This window comes from Carassius gibelio, chromosome A13 (assembly GCF_023724105.1).
Source record: "Carassius gibelio isolate Cgi1373 ecotype wild population from Czech Republic chromosome A13, carGib1.2-hapl.c, whole genome shotgun sequence".
NCBI classification, from domain to species: domain Eukaryota; kingdom Metazoa; phylum Chordata; class Actinopteri; order Cypriniformes; family Cyprinidae; genus Carassius; species Carassius gibelio.
In genome coordinates this window covers 21,893,316-21,912,100 of record NC_068383.1, presented here as the reverse complement: position 1 = coordinate 21,912,100, position 18,785 = coordinate 21,893,316, and the positions used below count along the sequence as shown (strand labels likewise).

The 18,785-nt window shown below is 38.9% G+C and overlaps 1 protein-coding gene across 31 annotated transcripts; it reads left to right on the top strand.

Annotated features, from left to right (window-relative positions):
• Positions 1 to 403: 403 nt before the first annotated feature.
• Positions 404 to 16,979, top strand: LOC128026498 (zinc finger protein 318-like). Of its 31 annotated transcripts, none has more exons than XM_052613724.1 (14): positions 404 to 766; positions 1,805 to 1,908; positions 3,105 to 3,756; positions 6,156 to 7,428; positions 8,130 to 8,227; positions 10,090 to 10,189; positions 10,278 to 10,570; positions 11,789 to 11,983; positions 12,105 to 12,192; positions 12,507 to 12,625; positions 12,750 to 15,021; positions 15,190 to 15,231; positions 15,358 to 15,399; positions 15,568 to 16,979. In XM_052613724.1, the coding sequence occupies exons 1-14, from the start codon at positions 587 to 589 to the stop codon at positions 16,272 to 16,274; spliced, it is 6,165 nt and encodes a 2,054-aa protein (XP_052469684.1). In that variant the 5' UTR covers positions 404 to 586; the 3' UTR covers positions 16,275 to 16,979. The 31 variants fall into 31 exon arrangements, 26 of the variants coding, with proteins under 26 accessions (XP_052469684.1, XP_052469690.1, XP_052469682.1 ...); XR_008186442.1 differs by having other exon boundaries at positions 405 to 766; positions 12,750 to 16,288; positions 16,398 to 16,489; positions 16,580 to 16,601; positions 16,707 to 16,979; XM_052613730.1 differs by having other exon boundaries at positions 12,750 to 14,706; positions 15,172 to 15,231; positions 15,358 to 16,979.
• Positions 16,980 to 18,785: the final 1,806 nt, after the last annotated feature.

The following is an 18,785-nucleotide window of genomic DNA, read 5'->3' as shown; positions in this document are numbered from 1 at the left end:
TTTGTGGAAACCTTTTTTTTTTTTTTTTTTTTTTTCGGGAATATGAAGTTCAAAATAACATTGTTTATTTGATAAATAAACCTTTTTAACATCACAAAAGTCTTGCTAATTTTAATGTCATGCTTAAAAGTATTTTACAATTATTTTTTTTCAATATACATTATGAACCTTTACTGTTGTAAATATACATTATGAACCTTTACTGTTGTATACATATATACATACATATATACACACACACATATATATATAGACATGCATATATATATATATATATATATATATATATATATATATATAACGTTTTAATTTATACTGAATTTAATCTTGAATGTGTCCATGGGTTAACATAAACAAAACGATGTAATTTCGCTGCGTTAGATTGGCTGTTCTCGGCGTGACGTCAGTTCCCGTGAATGCGGCTGCAGGAAGCGACGTCAGACAGAGTCGTTGAGTGTGATGAATGCGCTCTCGTTCATATTAATTTATTTGTATTCGCATTTACCTGTTGCAGGAATAATCGCTATACTGCACCCAGGATAATAAGGACTCTACATCGACGCAGAAACAGCGGCTAAGCGTCGTAATGTATCGCGGGTCTAGGCCGCACAGAGGCGGCTATCATCCTCCGCCGTCGCGTGGTTTCGGGCCCCGTCCTGAACCGGGCCACCGAGGACCCCCGGACCCGTACCGCCGTCCGTCACCGCGGAGGAGGTATTCACCACCCGGTGAATACAGAGGAGCACGCCCTCAGCGAGGCTACGGGGTATGAAGTAAACAACACACTGTTTACACGCTACGCTACACGCAGCGCTGCAGTAAGCCGCCATGGTAACGCTACACGCTAGGTGAAGTGTTTTCGGACATATATTACGCTAATACTGTGTTATGCTATGAGTTAGCATGTGGAAATGGTATTAAAGCGCTATAATGGTATTACTGTCTCATTCCATACTTAAATAATAAATAAATTGGTTTCATGATTTTAGTGTCATTTTACCCTGATGTTCTTTGAAGTAACGTATCTCAAAGTGCCATTTAAACTCATTTAGGGATCGCAAAATTTTCCCTGACAACCGTACTTCAGATTTTGGTAACCCAAAATGAATTCAACTGGCCCGAATAAAATAAATAAATAATAATACATCAGCGGAACTTTACTGCGGACAAATCAGCAAAAACTAGTATCATATCGAGATGTAATGAATGATTCACTCAGTTTACGATGCGATACAGATTACACAATACAATTTTCTTACTATTTATTTTTATACATTAAGTAATTGTATTAATAATAATAATTGGCTGGACTATTGCAATTCCCTCTGTGTAAATCTCACAGCCACTTCTATCTAACCTTTACATTTAATCAACGCGGCAGCAAGATTAATTTTTAAAGAATAGACGTCACACCTCTGTTCATCAATTTGCACTGGCTACTCCTAGCTGCTCGCATAAAATTCAAGGCATTCATTTTTGCCTACAAAACCCCACTGGCTCTGCACCCATTTCCTAAATGTATTAATTCAGACGTATGTGCCTCTAGAAGCTTGTGTTCTGCAGTAATTCAATGATATATGCTAAGACTCCCGATTGGGAAACACAATTGCCCCGGGACGTTGAGTTCGCGATTGTGTATCTATATGGTATTAAACCATGGTGAAAAAAAAGTTTTGCCGAGTGTACCACTTATTTATTTATAATTATGTGCAGTTAAGTGTAAGTTGTTTGTGTCTATGTGTGTGTGTGTGTGTGTGTGTGATTCCATGCATGAATTATTTTATGTACCCATTTTCTTTACCAGAGATACACCCCATCGCCTCCTCGTGGACTCCCCATTGATCACAGTCTGGTCATAACTGTGGGCAATGAGCTGACCCATCCAGGGACTGAAGCTCCCTATGTCCGGTAAGAGATGAAACCTAGTATTATAACAATATCTTGAGTCTTAAAGTTGGCCCTGTAATGCCATTTTGAATATTTCCTTTCATTCAGTGTCTACTGTAGTTGTATGTTAATGTTAACGTTCTGCAAAGTTGTAAAGCCAAAAGTGCACAATAAAGTTATTGTCTACCAAAATAAATAAAAAATCGACTCTGGCTCCAGCTGCAACCTGTATGTATGATAAATAATAGATGTTTATATTTTCTATTGAGCCTTCAAAATGTGGAACTATGGCAATGGATGTTTCCAACACACGCTGTACGCACTAGACCAGTCACAACCGACTGGGCCTTCTGACCAATCAGAGCAGAGTAGGCTCACGGAAAGGAGGGGTTTATTGAAAATCAATCTTAAAACTGCTTTGAACGAATTGTTTGACAATTTTTGGTTTGATTTTATATTAGATGCATATTGTGAGAAAACGAAAGCAATTTTTCACCTTGCTTACATGTAATCCTATTGTAAGAGACTCCCAAAACAACATTAGGAACCTTAAGAATTGCATAATAGAGGCTCTGCAAGATAAAAATACACTGTGACGTTGTAAAATCTGAACAGATTTGCTTGCTGAGCTGGTTGAGAAAGACTGAGCATCAAAACATTAAATGACTGAGGATCACTACCAGACTCTCAAGTTGTTCTGAACACACCAAACATGGAGTTACATGTGCCTTGTTTCCAGGAGATGCATGATAAATAAAAACTATGTGTTCGGAAATGGTCTTAAAATGTCAGATATGTTTGATTCCTCCGAATGGGTGGAATCATTTTCTGAAGGTAAAAACATTGTCTGTTATTTTCCCATTTCGAGAATTAGGCTGATGCTGATAAGTGTGACCATTAATAAAGAGTCTTACATTTTTCTTTTCTTAAATTATCAGTAGCTATTAAATTTATCTCATTTTTCACCTTGCTCTCTAGGTAGTGGGGTCACCAATAAACTTTTGATTTCGTAATGGAGAGGCACTTGCTCAAACTTGCATTTTTCCTCTACATCCTATTCAAAATCAGAAGATTGGCAGTATTCTCTGATGGAGATTAAGACACCCTTAGGGATGAGTACTTGAAGCTGTCATGTGTAATTATAGACACATATAGACTCACTAGATCTGGCCTTGTCCTTTAATTGCAGTTTATGATGTGGTGATTTCTGTCGACAGAGATTATGGTGCTGGAGAATCACAGTATAAAAAGCCCTGTTACTCTCCACGGAGGTCAAGCTATGATGGACACAGCGATAGAGGTTCGAGGAGGCGCAGTGTTAGTCGCGGCAGGAGCAGGGGGCGGAGCCGTAGTCCTGGCTACGGGCGTAGCAAAAGTCGCCCGCGCAGCCGCAGCAGGAGTCGGAGCTACAGTCGCGGCAGGAGTCCTGAACGAGCGAAGAGCCGAGCGCGCAGCAAGAGCAGAACCCGAGGGAGGAGCTACAGTCGAAGTCGAAGCAGAAGCGGAAGCCGTGGCCGCAGACAGAGTAGAGCCAGGAGCAGGGCACGGAGCAAGAGCCGGCCACGGAGCCGCAGTCGTGAAAGGAGCCGTAGCAGGGGGAGAAGCCGAGGACGGAGTCGCGCTAGGAGCTGGAGCCGCAGCGCCAGTCGTAGTGGTAGCAGTAGCAGCAGCGGCTCCAGTAGGAGTCGCCAAAGCAGCGTCAACCGGAGAGTCAAATCAGGTCATTTAAGGGTTAAGGAGGAGGACTTTACCGAGCTGGAGAAGGCCAGGCGACGTAAAGAAATTCAGGATACGCTTGTACAGCCTGCAAAGTCAATTTTGAAGAAAAGAATGGATTCCTCTGAGACCGATTCTCCCATGCTAGTGCAGGTAAGCAGCTCTCATTATTTCTTGGGTTATTTTGACATTCAAAATGCAAGTCAAAAGCTGTTCATAATATATATATATATATAGTGCCACTTCTGCAAAAACAAATAAAATCGATTATGTCTGTTGCCAACAAAGTGAAATGAACAGACATTGTAGATTGTGGCATCAAATTAAGATAAGCTCATGTTGCACCTTATTTCATTTAGATGTTTTTACAGTGTTGCGCATTTTTACCAAGCACACACAAATCTGGCATTGAGATGTTTGCGGTATTCTCTCATCATAAACAACACAGCACAGATGCACTTAAAATATTTGCTTTTAGTTTTATTTATTTATCTGCAATAGCATGTAAATACTAAACATCATCAGAAATTTAAACATCAGTCCATCCCTAGTACTTTTTATTTTTTGATTTGCAATCCTCAGTACTAGGGATGGACTGATGTTTAAATTTCTGATGATGTTTAGTATTTACATGCTATTGCAGATAAATAAATAAAACTAAAAGCAAATATTTTAAATGCATCTGTGCTGTGTTGTTTATGATGAGAGAATACGGCAAACATCTCAATGCCAGAATTGTGTGAACCAGTGGACAATCAAAATGAATCTTTAATTACAAAATAAACACAAAACAGCTCAACAGCCCCTCACAGATGACAGTCGCGCAGAGACCAAAACCAAACACAAAATAAAGCCCAGGCCTTTTGTATTCTTCCAATCTCCTCCGTGGGACTTGAGACCGGTGAGTTTAGCAGGTGTCGCTCATTTCCAATCACTCCATTGGCCTCGCTCCAATTCCACGGCTCTCGGCCCTTCCCCACTCGTCACACTAGTCTTGAATCAAGGTTTGTTTTGGAAAACCAGTTTCTTTTATTTGTCAGAAATCCTCAAAATTTCTTTGCAAATCCTTGTTTTGTACTTCTAATTTGTGACCAGTGTTTGGTTATGCTCTCTCCTATAGGGCTGGGTATTGTTCAAAATCTTTCGATCCAGTGCCAATTTCAATACCTCAGTTTCGATACTGGTTCCTAACGATTCTTTTTTCGATACCATACGTTTTAAAATCCATTTCAACATCAGCACAAATACATTAAACACAAAACTTTTATTTTTCACCTTAATTAAAACAAATTCTGGTAACACTTCACACTCAGGATAACATTATTAATAAAACTGGTTGTGCTTTTTGGATAGGGGTGCGCCATTCATTGTTTCTAAATATTGCTGATTAAAGTGTTTTAAACAATTTGTGCGTTCGGAACTTGCGCTCACTCATTCAAAGCACGCGCTGCGAGCAGCATTTCAGACAATGCGCGTACAGAGAATGAATTCATCTTTTGCGTATCGTATTTCTGAATGAACACAAACGCACACAATTATATCAAAATAATTGTCTTTGCAACTATTCTCGTAAACACAGTCGGTTATGTTTTAAGTGAACGTATACAGTGGCCTGCTGCTTAGAGAAATTCGATGTACCGGATAAATCTCTCTCTCTGTTTTTTAGACTACGTGAAAGGGGGCATGTTTCAAGAAACGCAATGGAGTAGACCAAACTAAACAGGGAGGGAGGTCAAAACACTCATCCAAACAAATGCTTCATTAAATTGGTGGTATTGCCGGCTTCGCATAGGTTGCACTTTGCTGACTCGGCATCCACTTTTATAAAGTGTAGCCACACTTTTGACCACTTTGGCATTGTAAAACGTAAACGTTTTGAGAGAAAACAACTACACTTGTGTTGTGTGACTTCAGAAATCGGCGAATTTAGGTCCTTACATGCACGTATGCTACAAGCTCACACAGACACAGCCGCTTGGCAGAAAAAAAAAAAAACGTCTGCTTTTGGAACCGATATTTGGCACCGAAAGATAAATAATTTTTTGATACTTATAGTATCGAAGTTTTTCGTTTGATACCATAAAGGCATCGAAGTTCAGCACCCAGCCCTAATCTCCTGTGTGACTTCGTCTTTGTCACTTCCGCGTTTGACTACGTCATCCCCTGGAACACCACTCTCTCATGTACACACATACAGCAGTTAGCAGAAGCTTGTTTTTAAAGTTGTACATATATATTTTTTTTTCTTACACAAATGCATTGCTTCGCTTCACAAAAAAAAAAAAAAAAAAGTAATTTAAATCTTGAATAGCTTGACGGTGAGGAAATCATTGGGAAATTTGAATTTTTTGATAAAACTATTCCTTTAATGGGTGGCCACACTACACTTTTCATTACAATGACTTCCATTCATACCATGCAACATACTTATTTTGTCTCCTCAAAGTCTAATGTGACCAATGCTTTGGGTGATATTTATTTAGTTTTATTTTTAAAAAGCAAAGAATGATGATGCTAGTGTGCCTAAAGCATATTTAACCAATGTATTTCAGAATAGTGATTCCCCTCGAGGAAATCCAGATGGTGGTCTCTCACATGAGGCAGAACAGCTTCTCTGTGCGCTTTCCAAAACCATGGATCCAGACTTGTTCACATCCATGCTGGGAAAAAGCTCTGATGGTAGTTTTCTCGAAGAGCTGATTGGTAAGATCCAAACAGCCAGAGAGGGTGGAAGTGACTTGCTGCTCCCTCAAGAGAAGGGAAGGCAGGAGAAATCAGACCTCACAGAGTTCCTTGGAATGATAGCAGAGGTCGCCCAACAACACCATGTGAAAAAGAGTCAGCCAGATATTGAAGATGAGGAGAAGTTCCTCTATGGGGATGAAGAGGAGGAGGGCGATGAGGTGAAATCAGCAAATTCCAGCTTTCCAGACACAAGTTACCCAAGGTCTTGTGATATTCAGAGAAGAGAACCTTACACATTCGGCCATACTGGAGAACCTGTGATGAGCCATTCGCAGAGAGACAGTAGGCAGGCAGACAGTCATCGTTCCTCGGCCACACCTGAGATACATGCCAAGGAAGAACCTGGTGACTTCCCACCTGGAATAGGGCCACAGGATGTAAAGGTGAGGAAGGAGGTAGAGGAATATGAGAAGATACAAGACTTGCTTAAAACAATTGGCTTGGACCTGGGCATGGCTGAGATAAGCAAGATGGCCGCTAGAACACAAGCGCGTCTGCACGGTAACACCCCTGTGAAGACACCGACTCGTAGGCAGTCGGATAGAAAGCACCGGAGCCGTAGTAGGAGCTCCAGCAGCAGTAGCAGCAGGAGCTCCAGTCAGAGTAGCAGCCGAAGTAGAAACAAAAGAAGTCGAAGCCGAAGTGCCAGTTTGGATCACACTTCACGTCGCAGCAAGAAGAAGCCTGTTTCCCCAGAACGAAGATCTCCATGCTCAAATATTCAGAACAAGAAAGAGGCTAAACCTGGGATTGCAGAAAGCGGCTGGCCTGCCGCACCCACTGTGGGTCCTGGGCCACAGACGTATCCCTCCAGACCCAGCCTCCCAGCACATCCCATGCCCCCATACCCAGGGCCACCCCCAGGTGGGGTAATGCCACCTGAGTACCCACCAGGATGTTATGATCCATATGGCAATTATGTTCCATATATGCCTCCGGGATGGCCGATGTATCCACCTCCAGGTATGCCAGTACCTCCTCACAGTCCAATGGATTCCTACAGCCTCCCTAACATTGAGCGGCCCTTTCTTAAAGTGATCAAAACTGTGCAGGGTGAAAGTAAAGAGGATGATCCAAAAGGTAAGTCACCTTACATGTGATTCCTAAGCAGAAATAGTTTACAGAAAATTAAATTGTCATTGTGTATGTGGACTCAACCTCATGCTATTACAAACCTGTATATTGTTGGTTGAGTGGATCAAAGGAGAATTTTTAAAGAATCTTCACACAGGTCAATTCTATTCAATGGCGGTTCATAGTGACCATGTCTGTAAAGCTTCTGAAAGAACCAAAAAACAAAAAACCCACAAATCACACAAGAACCAATATCGAACCCAAAACTTAGGAGTTTGGAACGGTTCTGGTATTTTTTAGAAAGGCACTACTGGTTCTGGATAAGAACCAGTTTTCTGTTCCCAACCCTATTGAAAACCTTCTAATATGCTGCAGCTTCTCAAATCTCACTTTTCATCCAGCATATTCAAACTGGCATAATTCTTATGACATGTTTATGGAGCAATGAAGTGATGTAAAACATGGGCCAATGTGTCAAGGTGGCATATTTTTTATTGATACAAGATTGAGCAAGACTGAAGTTTTTTGGAGCATGTGGTCATGATGAATAATGAAAAAAAAAAAGCTGTGTGAAGATCGTTTAAAAATGTCACCTTTTGTGTTCTGTGAAAGTCATGGTTTCAGAATGACAAGACTGAGTAAATGAGAGATTTTTTGGGGGTAATTCTAATCACAGTTTACCAACATGATTTGATTCATCCTTTCAGCACCCCTTAAATCGGATCCTGTGGCCACTAAAGCGATCACCAGTGGCATTCAGAGGAAAGAAATGGAAGATAAGAATACTGCTAGCCAAAAACAGAAGGTAAGTGCCAGAAATCTGATCAACTTTGAATAATACTTATCCAAATGTCTCTTTTATGCAAGTCTAAAACACTTTTTCCATGTTGGAGAGTGTGTGTGGGTTCATGCTGATTCGAACTAGGTTAAGAGACCTCTCCTGCACTCTAAATTATTTTAGGCTGGATGTACATGATGCATTTTTTTTTCTGTCCCACGAGCTCGTACCAACATTTCTTGAAAATTTCACACAAAGTCGTGTAGAAATCATTGATGCTCGCATCGCGTGAAAGGAATTTACCAGCGCTCCTGAAGTCCCAATAATTTTTAAACATGCTTACAAAATTTGGGGAGTTGGCAAGACTTTGAGCAGTGTATAGGCTCTCCCATATTACCAAATCATACAACCACGTCACATACGATAGACCTATATTATTATAGCTTAGTGGCTACTATCTGACCCCCATATCGTGTGGATGCACCGACACACACACACAAATTATTTGCGATCTCACAAAGTTCTGACAACATTAAAAAGTAATAAGTTATTACATTTTATTGCTGATTTTAAAACTTACTGAACTTTTAAATGATTTGGATATCTACAGTTCTACATATAAATACACAACATGAGATTGGCCCATCTGTATTAATTGTCCCTCTTTTGCCCCCCAGTTGAAAAATAAATTCCTAGGGATGCACTGGAAAAAAAAAGTTGGCTGAAAATGGCATTTTTCAGTTTTCGGGCAAAAGAGAAAATGTATGGCAAGTAGTGATCAGTGCGCAGGTTTTATTCTCCCTGTCGTTATGTGCAGTGTGCCGCTCCACTCAATGAACCGCTCTATGAATGTGTGCTCTGCTCATGTAATGCTAATGGCTCACCTGTAAAGCAAAGTCAGCGTAAATAACATGCACTAATGTGCTTTAACATGGCAACGCTGGTGAAATGAGGCTACCCTCTCGTCCACTGATCTGCTCTCATAATCTCGATATGCTTCGCTCACAAGCTCAGATAATAATGGCTTTAGAAGGAGTATACATTTTTTGGATAATTAGCCCAAAAAAACTTGCATCTGATTCTGTTGAATGGAATTAAATAAAAATAATATATTGATATTAAATAATAATACATTTTCTGTCCAATGTTATTGCTACTTTCAATAAAAGTGTGGTTATATTAAAGGGTTAGTTCACCCAAAAATCTAAATTATGTCATTAATGACTCACCCTCATGTCATTCTAAACCCGTGAGACCTCCGTTCATCTTCAGAACACAGTTTAAGAGAGCTTTCTGTCCCTCCATTGAAAATGTATGTACGTATACTGTCCATGTCCAGAAAGGTAAGAAAAACATCATCATGAGTGCGTTCGTTAACGCACTCACAACAGACACTGAAGAGAAGACAATGCTGAATAAAGACATCATTTTTATTTTTTTGGACCAAAATGTATTTTTCGATGCTTTAACAAATTCCAACGGACCCTCTGATGTCACATGGACTACTTTGATGATGTTTTTCTTACCTTTCTGGACATGGACAGTAGACCGTACACACAGCTTCAATGGAGGGACTGAGAGCTCTCGGACTAAATCTAAAATATCTTAAACTGTGTTCTGAAGATAAATAAATCAGATTTTTTTCCAAATTAATCTTAAACTTATGAGTTATCGAAGTGAGACTGACTGATTGTTCATATGACCAAGTGTTTAAAATTTGGAAAACACACAAAAAAACATTACATTTTTACATATTGTTGTGTTGTGTATATTTTGGGAGGTATTAAGGAAGTGGAATCAGAAACCGAATCATTAAATTCATAACAGGATTCAAACCCCTATGTTTTGGTTGATGAATAAATTTAAGGGCCAAAAAAATTCTGTTTTAGGTCATGGAAGAGCTTGAAAAGCTAAAAAAGGAGAAAGGAGTGCGACACAAGAGGAAAGAAAATCTCTTAAAGGATGTGGAAACATTGAGAAAGCAGCAAGGTATTTCCCTCTTAGTGTAAAATGGAAGCGTTTCCTTAATTCTACGTAAGGGCCCACTCTATTATACGTGTTTGATCTGTGCCTTTAGGGGAGCTTCTACGAAAGAAGCGAAGAGAGAAGGATGGACACAAAGACCCTGTCCTCATCGAGCTTGGTCAGCTCCAAGAGGATGCAATGGCCCAAATCTCCAAATTGCGTGCTGAACAGAGAGAGGCAGATAAAAAATATGAAGAGCTGGTCAAAGTGGCTCTTATTCTCGGTATAGACTACAAAGACTCGAAGATCCCTGGGGACCATGGGCAGCAGCCCCTTCAGAGTAAGAAGGAGTCAACCAGAAGCCCAGAGAAATCAGGGGCCAAAACCAGCACTGCATACAATAAGGTAGAGTTGCTAATTCTGTTACAGGAGAGGTACTTGCACTTGATTGGCTTTTCATAGTGAAGACTACCACTGTACCAATGTTATCAAGTGGCATTAAGTTATTGACCGTGATTCTACAAAATATTTAAATATCTTTTTAGTAATTTTTTTTTTTTTACTGTATTTAATATTTTTTTCTCAGTAAAGAAATTACCTTTAATTAAAAATACTTAAAACAGTCTTCTCTCACGTGAGATGAATACTCCAGTCATTTCAGTAGCCTGTTTTATTTTACATAGAGGGACGTCTTATGGGGTGTCATTAGGCAAAAATGTATTTGGTACTCTTGAAACATTGATTATTTTTACCAATGCTTTTTTTAGTCCAGTGGTTCTGAAATTAAGTACCAGCTTTCATCAATCAGACCATTAAAGTAACTGAGCAAAATAATGCCATAATCTGATTATTAAGATCAGTGTACCTGTAGTTCAGTTGAATCATGCTGCATGCCTTTGCAGATCTGTGGAAGGACCCCAAGGAATAACATCTAAAAGCACACATACACTACAGTAGTAACATTTAGAAAGGGTTCAGTTCTGGCACCTAAATGTTTGCTTTGAGATTAAACAGAATAACATGCTGTTTTTTTTCTTGATCCGATCAACTTTTGTGCCGTTTTTGGCACATAGAATAAAATGCACATACATAAAATGCAATGTTTACTCATTATGGCTGTTCGTTAATTAAGTGTTCTTAGTCTTGCACATAAGGTATGTACTACTTGTTTTCTTGATTAAGATCATGACAAACACACACACACTAAAATCATTTATTTTTCTCTAGCTCAAAAACAAAAGATATTCACTGTTATCATGAGATTTCTTATGGATGACTTTATATTGTATTGGTGCCTTATGATTTTATTGGTGAATTTAATGCATGTTATATGATATAAAAGCTATTTCAGATCTCATTTTGAAATGTTTTTTAAAACCATTAGTTTTATAGTAGTCAATTAAAATCAAGTAATAAAACCATGGGTAGCTTCTCCCCGACTGGAAAACAGATGGCCCATTTTCCGAAGGTAAGTCTCCTATGATAAACTTTTTAAAGATAGGATCTTTATATTTGTTTATTATAACCTTTTCTTTATGAATTTCAAAATAGATACTTCAAGAGTATTTTATTTTCTTAGGCACTTTTACTTATGCAATTTTTGTACTTACTAAATTAATCTAGGTAACACCCTCAAAATCAAGAGTGTCTCCTGAAAAACTCAAGTCACCACCTCCATCGAGCAGCCACTCCCTGGACACTGCTGCCGAGCAGTTCGAGTACTATGATGCAGGAAACCACTGGTGTAAAAACTGCAATGTTACCAGTGGTTCAATGTTTGATTATTTCATGCATTTGCACAGCAAAACCCATAGGAAGGTATGTGTGCTAATTTATGTAATCAGATTATTTTTTTATTTTATTTTTTTGTGGTGAATGAGTGGTGCATTTTTATTTCTGCCACTCTGCTTCAGTCATCAATTGTTTTGTTCTCTTATAGACCCTAGATCCTTATGACAGACCTTGGGCAAAGTCAGAGGGTGAAAAGAAACACCCAGCTGGAAAGAGGACTTCAAAGCCAGCCAAAGGTAACAGGGTATTGATAAAATGTTATTGTTAATCAGAAAACGCATTAATTTTATTTAAGCTTAAGTGATTTTTTGTTTTAAGGCAATGTACCATTAAAGAACAGGAATCATTAAATGGAATCTAAGGATCAGAAAACCAAAATCCTTCAAATTTTTATGATAATCGGTGTCATGTTAATTGCAGTGTCTGAAACTGTGGTTTTCTTGCAGTGTGTCTCATTATTGGAACAGAGCAAGGGTAAACTACCAGGCATCAAAAAGATTACACATTACTGGAAAAAGTATTTAATTTTGTACTGTATTCCCTCCTTTAGGCTCTGAGTTCTTGATCCCTGTAAGGGGATTCTTCTGCCAGTTATGTGAGGAGTTTTTTGGTGATCCCATTTGCGCTGAGGCCCATGTTACCTGCCATGCTCACAATGAGAGATACAAGGTGCATATCACACATGATGTTCATTATATATTTAATTGAGTTAGGAAGTGACTACTAATTATAATAACTTTTTTTTTTTTACACCAGATTGTCTAATATGCATTCTTGTGATTTTTGTCACCAGGCAAAAATGTATGAAAATCCGCTCTATGAACAAAGGAGGAACCTTGACCGTCAGGCTGGCTTAGGGAGCCAAAAGAGTTCAGAGCACAAACGAAAACGTGAAGACAATGAACAGGAAGATATAAAGAAATCCAAACACAACAAAGGAAAAATGTCAAGTAATGAAGTGGAGACAAAACCACAGTACAGCAAGGAAGAGGAGTATAAGAATATCAAAGAGAATGAGAATAAACTCAAGGAGAAATACAAGAAAGATGATTTTGATAAACAAAAATACAAGGAGGATGATGAGAGAGTCAAAATAAAGGAAGAGGATGAGAGAGCTAGATACAAAAAAGATGATGATGAGCGAAACCGCTTCAGAAAAGAAGAGGAATACACGCATAGATACAGGAAGGAGGAAGGGGAAAGAACAAGGTATGAAGAGGACAGATTTAGAAACAGAGATGATGAACACTATCGATATAGAGATGAGGATGACCGATATAGATTTAGAAAGGATGATGATAGGGGCCGATATGGTAGAGAAGAGGAAAAGTCCAAGTATGGCAGAGAAGAGGATAAGAAATACAAGTACACTCGGGAGGTTGAAGAGAAGTCGTCAAAGTACAAAGATGAGGACTGGGGGAAATGGCCGAAATCAAAGTGGGATGAGGACCAAGAGAGTAATGGGAAATATGAAAAAAAGGAAGATAAAGCTCAGCACCAGAAGGGCAAGGCTGGTTATTCCAAAGATGACAAGGAGAGCATAGGGAAGTCCAATGCTAAAGATGGTAAATCAGAACCAGATAAACCTAGCGAGCCTCCTAAAGTCTTATGTGGCCCAAGTCCTGCCTTGCTTGCTAAACTTCGCAAAAAGAACGAGGAAGCAGCTGGTCGGTTTGGCTTTGGAAGGTTCGGTCTGAAAAAGCCACAGAAGACTGCACTGGAGAAGGAGGCAGAGAGGATGGCAGCGCAATTCTTAAAGGAAGAGGAAGAGAGTATGCCTACAGAAATGGCAGAAAACACGGATGCTGAGCTAGATCCTTTTTCGAAGTCTATAGCTGCTGCAAAATCCATTGCTATAAAATTGTCAGGAAAGACTGTGCTTCCCCCTTCAGGTGAATGGCTAGCATACAACGAAAATAAAGCTAATCCTAATTTACCTCCTCCCCAAGCTCCCATGGTTATTAGGAAGTCTTACACAGGTGTGCAAAATAAACCAACACCATCTGCTGACAAATCTCCTGCACCTGTAACAGGAACTCAGGGGGTCCCAGCATTGTCAGCAGACCTCATCTCTAAGGCATTTGGTGGAGAAGAGGTACAATTAAAACAAACAAAGGACACCTCTGCAAAGCCTGTAGATATCAACATACCTGTACCACTTCAGTCTCCCACTGTGGCACCAAAAATGGTAAATCCCAGCCAGATGAATCCTGTTACCCCCCGTCAGTGTGTTATTACTTTAGAATCTGATGTGGCTGCTCCTGGAGTGCCTGAGGAGGAGCAGAAGCTCACCGTAATCCTTCGACCTCCTCCTCAGCTTTCTTCTAATGCCAGAGACCCATCTCCCAAAACTGTAAAGCCAAAGACAACCCTTGCAGCAGGAAAAGCAAAAGATTTGTATGACATTTTTTACAGTGACAGTGCCGCAGTTAAAGCATCTGTCAGTGCCAGTATTGGTGACAAAAAAACCTATGGATTTGCTCCTCAAGACAGTGGTTTAACCGGCAAAGAGTCCAACAATAAAAACAAAAGTGTTAGTGATGTTTGCCAGAGCAAAGAACCTCTCAAGAACGAGGAGTCAGAAGTTGCCCTAAAAGAGGAAACTCTCAAGAGTGAGGACTTGAAAGTTGCCCAAAAAGAAAAAACCCCGAAGAATGAGGAATCAAATGTTGCCCAGAGAGAAGAAACTCTCAAGTACAAGGACTCAGAAGTTGCCCAGAGTGAAGTATCTCCCAAGAACGAGGAATCTGATGTTTCCCAGAGTGAAGAACCTCCCAAGAGTGAGGAATCTACTGTTGCCCAGAGAGAAGAATTTCCCGAAAACAAAGACTCAGAAGTTGCCCTGACAGAAGAAACCCCCAAGAACGAGGAATCAAATGTTGCCCAGAGAGAAGAACCTCTCAAGAACGAGGAATCAGATGTTTCCCAGGGTGAAGAATCTCCCAACAACGAGGAATCAGATGTTGCCCAGAGAGAAGAAACTCTCAAGTACAAGAACTCAGAAGTTGCCCAGAGTGAAGAATCTCCCAAGAACGAGGAATCTGATGTTTCCCAGAGTGAAGAATCTCCCAACAACGAGGAATCAGATGTTTCCCAGAGTGAAGAATCTCCCAACAACGAGGAATCAGATGTTGCCCAGAGAGAAGAACCTCTCAAGTACGAGGAATCAGATGTTGCCCAGAGTGAAGAATCTCCCAAAAACGAGGAATCAGATGTTGCCCAGAGAGAAGAACCTCTCAAGTACGAGGAATCAGATGTTGCCCAGAGTGAAGAATCTCCCAAGTACGAGGACTCTGATGTTGCCCAGAGAGAAGAACCTCTCAAGTACGAGGAATCAGATGTTGCCCAGAGTGAAGAATCTCCCAAAAACGAGGAATCAGATGTTGCCCAGAGAGAAGAACCTCTCAAGTACGAGGACTCAGATGTTGCCCAGAGTGAAGAATCTCCCAAGAATGAGGAATCAGATGTTGCCCAGAGTGAAGAACCCCCAAAGAACGAGGAATCAAATGTCACTCAGACAGAAGAACCTCTCATGTACGAGGACTCAGAGGTTGCCCAAAAAGAAGAATCTCCCAAGAACGAGGATTCAGATGTTGCCCAGAGAGAAGAACCTCTCAAGTACGAGGATTCAGATGTTGCCCAGAGAGAAGAACCTCTCAAGTACGAGGATTCAGATGTTGCCCAGAGAGAAGAACCTCTCAAGTATGAGGAATCATATTTTGCCCAGAGAGAAGAACCTCTCATGTACTTGGACTCAGAGGTTGCCCAGAGAGAAGAATCTCCCAAGAACGAGGATTCAGATGTTGCCCAGAGAGAAGAACTTCTCAAGTATGAGGAATCATATTTTGCGAGGAACGAGGACTCAAAAGTTGCCCAGAGTGAAGTATCTCCCAAGAACGAGGAATCTGATGTTGCCCAGAGAGAAGAACCTCTCATGTACGAGGACTCAGAAGTTGCCCAAAAAGAAGAATCTCAGAAGAACGTGGAATCAACTGTTGCCCAGAGTGAAGAATCTCCCAAGAACGAGGACTCCGAATTTGAACAAGCCTTTGAGGATAACATCTTAAAACCTGACCTTCAAAATGAAGATGATGCGAAAGAGGAAGATTTTGATGATCAACAAGTTCTTAAATCTTTTGAAATATCTGTGGGGGATATAACTGTGATGGAAGTAGATAGTCAGGATACAATGCAGACAAATAATGAAGAGGAAAACCCTCTGGAACCTGAGGAACCCATGTCATTCTCCCCTCTTCCTGGTTCTTTCACTGAGCAACTGAACTTGGACACATTTGAATTCAATTTTGAACCTTTGTAAAGGACCTTCCAAGAGTAGGTTTAGGAATGTACATGTTACCTCTGAATGTAAATAAGTGATTTTGAAGTATTCTTTGCTTTATCCAGTTAGAATGTTTCATGTGTATTCTTAACCTTTTGGCAGGTAATGCCAGTGAAAACGTGGACTGAAAAGCATTCATTCTGAAGTGGGTGCTGGGGAAGGAATCCCTCTAAGAGAATGAGAACTTGCATCTAGTAATGAATCCTTAATATGTGTAAAAGTTTTGCTATCTCGTCAAAAGCACCTGGTATTGAGCTACTTGTTTCCTTATTTTTTTCCAGCAGAAACCATTCCTTTTTCCCAAAGGTAATGTAAAACATATAATGAATATGATGTGAATCAAACATTTAAGTCTGTAAAGCCATTTGCTCTGTTCGTTCCATTTAAATAAATTAAGATATTTTAATGCAGGAGCCAGAAACATCCAGGCTCAGAAGAGAAATGGTGTGGAGTTCATGCTTCAAGGACATGTGCGTTCACAACTCTGAACAGAAAATATCAGGCTTGGCCTTCATATTTTTTATGACACTGTACTCTGTTTTGATGGCTTTTCCTTCCAGTTATTTTTTTTTTTAAAGGAATCAATGTTGTGTTAACATTGCTACCATGCAACATTAGCATCTACAGATAGTTGGTGTAATTGCACACGTTCTGTGCTAGCTCAAATAAATCACAGCAACCCTTTCTGTCTTTGTTTCTTACTGATATGCTTATTATTGCTGTTATTAGATTAAGGCTTTTAATTATTTATTTATTTTTTTACCTTTTGCACACATCAGGCCTCATTGGTGAAACATGAGCAGAGCGGATTTCTGTGTAAATCATTCATAAAACCTTTCTTTCAGGTACTTTGCCACACTGAGTGAAACGGTTTGCATTAACATGGTTTTATGAGCGGTTTTATTTACAAATCTATTATGTTGGTGTTTCTTGAATGAGGCCCATTGTGCTGTGTACATATTTGCATGGACATCAAACATATAATTGCTCGTTTAAATTACAAATTTATAGCCAATATGCTGTAACTGCTTTTAGTAAACATCTTGAACATGATATTACTGAACTTGTATTGGTTTTATCTGTGCATTATTCACATACAAATAGTTTTCCATATATGCATGAATCCTGATAGAAATCAAACCTTAAGATAATTAATGTATTTAGAAATTCCACTGTTTAGACATTAGGCATTTGATGGATTTATGGTTGGTTGGTTTACATTGTGTTTTAATGACGGCAATATTACAGCTGACATCTGCATCCAGGAAAGAACATCTTTAAAAATTTGCCTGCAGCTTACCATGAAGGTAAGTGTTTTTGCCTTAACTGGTTTTGGTACTTTATCATGAATGAATCATTATAATTCATGTAGATAGATGCACTTAGTCTGAGCAAGTTTTAAAAATAGCATAGTAAAAAGCATAGTTCACCCCGACATGAAAATTATTTTACTCACCCTCGTGCACAATGATGAATCAGAAACTTTACTGTAGAATACAAAAGAAGATACTTTGAAAAAAAAAAAAATCGCTTTTTTTCTCGTCTCTTTCTCGTCTCATACAATTAAAATCTCAATTAAAGACTCAAACTTTTATACTATCTTATATTGTGTTCGACACAGTCCAGTCATGCATGTTTGGAAAGACGACCGAGTAAATTACTTAATTTTCAATTTGGACGTGAACTATGCTTTTTTCACCATCTTCATTAACTAGTGAATTTGTTAAAAATTGCAATGAAATCCGAAGTTACTGACAGGCAAATGAAAATATTTTTTTTTTATGTTTTTTTTCAAATAAAAGGTTATGAATGCAATCATGTTTGTTTTCTTTTGGCTGTTTGAATCAAAATTATATGATTGTATAGTCTCGTTTCGAAATGGTTTTGAGATGCCAATAGATGGCAGTAGATGTTTCTGTATGGACGTCTTTTTTGAGGGAATCTTAAGAAAATGTACAAAATATTATTTTTAATTTAAAATGTAGATTTTATAATTGCATTATAATACTGTTTTATGTCTAAATATAAAACGATAAATATGGGTTTAGATGTGTACAAAAGGATGATGTGTAAAACTAATTCAAAGGTAAAGATTGTATATATATATATATATATATATATATATATATATATATATATATAAATAAATATATATATATATATATATATATATAATAAGAAAACCTACATTTGTTGATTATTATTTTTTAACCCTTTATTAAAAAGTTAATTGCAGTGGAACTTCCTCAATGCAGCAGGGTTTTTTTTATCACTATCATAATGTATAATATCCTTTATACATTGAATATAGTACAATCTATCTGATGACACAATAACTCTGAACCTGGACCACAAATGAACTCCACTGCACATATTCAATAATATAATATAATATTCACATATAAAATTATATAAGGGTTCCAGCTCTTTTGCTTTATACAACCAAAATAGCCTCTGGATGACCCTATTCTGACTCTGTTAACTTTCAAT